Raw genomic sequence first — 691 nt, 5'->3', positions numbered from 1 at the left:
CCCCCCCCCCCCCCCGCCGCCACAGACACGTCCTAACAGGACTCACCATGTCGGACACTTTGAGGTAACCATAGGAGAAGACGATGGCGTTGGGGGGCGTGGCTACCGGCAGCATGAAGGCGAAGGAGGCGCTGAGGGTGCAGGGGATCATCACGTACAGAGGGTTCAAGCTTATAGACTGGGACTGAGTCAGGACACAGAAAACAGCCTTCAGTAAAGGTAGATAAGATGCAGACAAACTAAAAACTCACAGAAGAAACCAACAGTTAACTTTTCTTAAAAACCTCATTCACTTGAGTTTCCTCGTCTTTTATGTTATTCTGTAGCTGTTAAAGTCAATAAAATGCAACTTCCTGCTAAAATGTTTCACATTAAAGGTCTGCCAGTAGCTCAAGGAGGGAAAACCTGCGTCCTCTCTAGCGGCCAGCAGGGGGCGCCTTAAACCTGCGTCCTCTCTAGCAGCCGGCAGGGGGCGCCTTAAACCTGCGTCCTCTCTAGCAGCCAGCAGGGGGCGCCTTAAACCTGCGTCCTCTCTAGCAGCCGGCAGGGGGCGCCTTAAACCTGCGTCCTCTCCAGCAGCCGGCAGGGGGCGACTTAAACCTGCGTCCTCTCTAGCAGCCGGCAGGGGGCGCCTTAAACCTGCGTCCTCTCTAGCAGCCGGCAGGGGGCGCCTTAAACCTGCGTCCTCTCT

At 55.4% G+C, this 691-nt stretch overlaps 1 protein-coding gene across 1 annotated transcript in view; it reads right to left on the bottom strand.

The window, feature by feature from the left end:
• Positions 1–691, bottom strand: part of LOC123963831 (solute carrier family 13 member 5-like) — a 26,102-nt gene that overhangs the window by 851 nt on the left and 24,560 nt on the right. Inside the window, exon 12 of the mRNA XM_046040899.1 lies at positions 47–184. Coding sequence (XP_045896855.1) covers positions 47–184 — 138 coding nt within the window. The remainder of the gene's footprint in view (positions 1–46; positions 185–691) is intronic.

Source organism: Micropterus dolomieu, linkage group LG23 (assembly GCF_021292245.1).
Source record: "Micropterus dolomieu isolate WLL.071019.BEF.003 ecotype Adirondacks linkage group LG23, ASM2129224v1, whole genome shotgun sequence".
Classification (NCBI taxonomy): domain Eukaryota; kingdom Metazoa; phylum Chordata; class Actinopteri; order Centrarchiformes; family Centrarchidae; genus Micropterus; species Micropterus dolomieu.
Note: the sequence above shows the minus strand (reverse complement) of the source record. Positions and strands in the feature narration are given on the sequence as shown.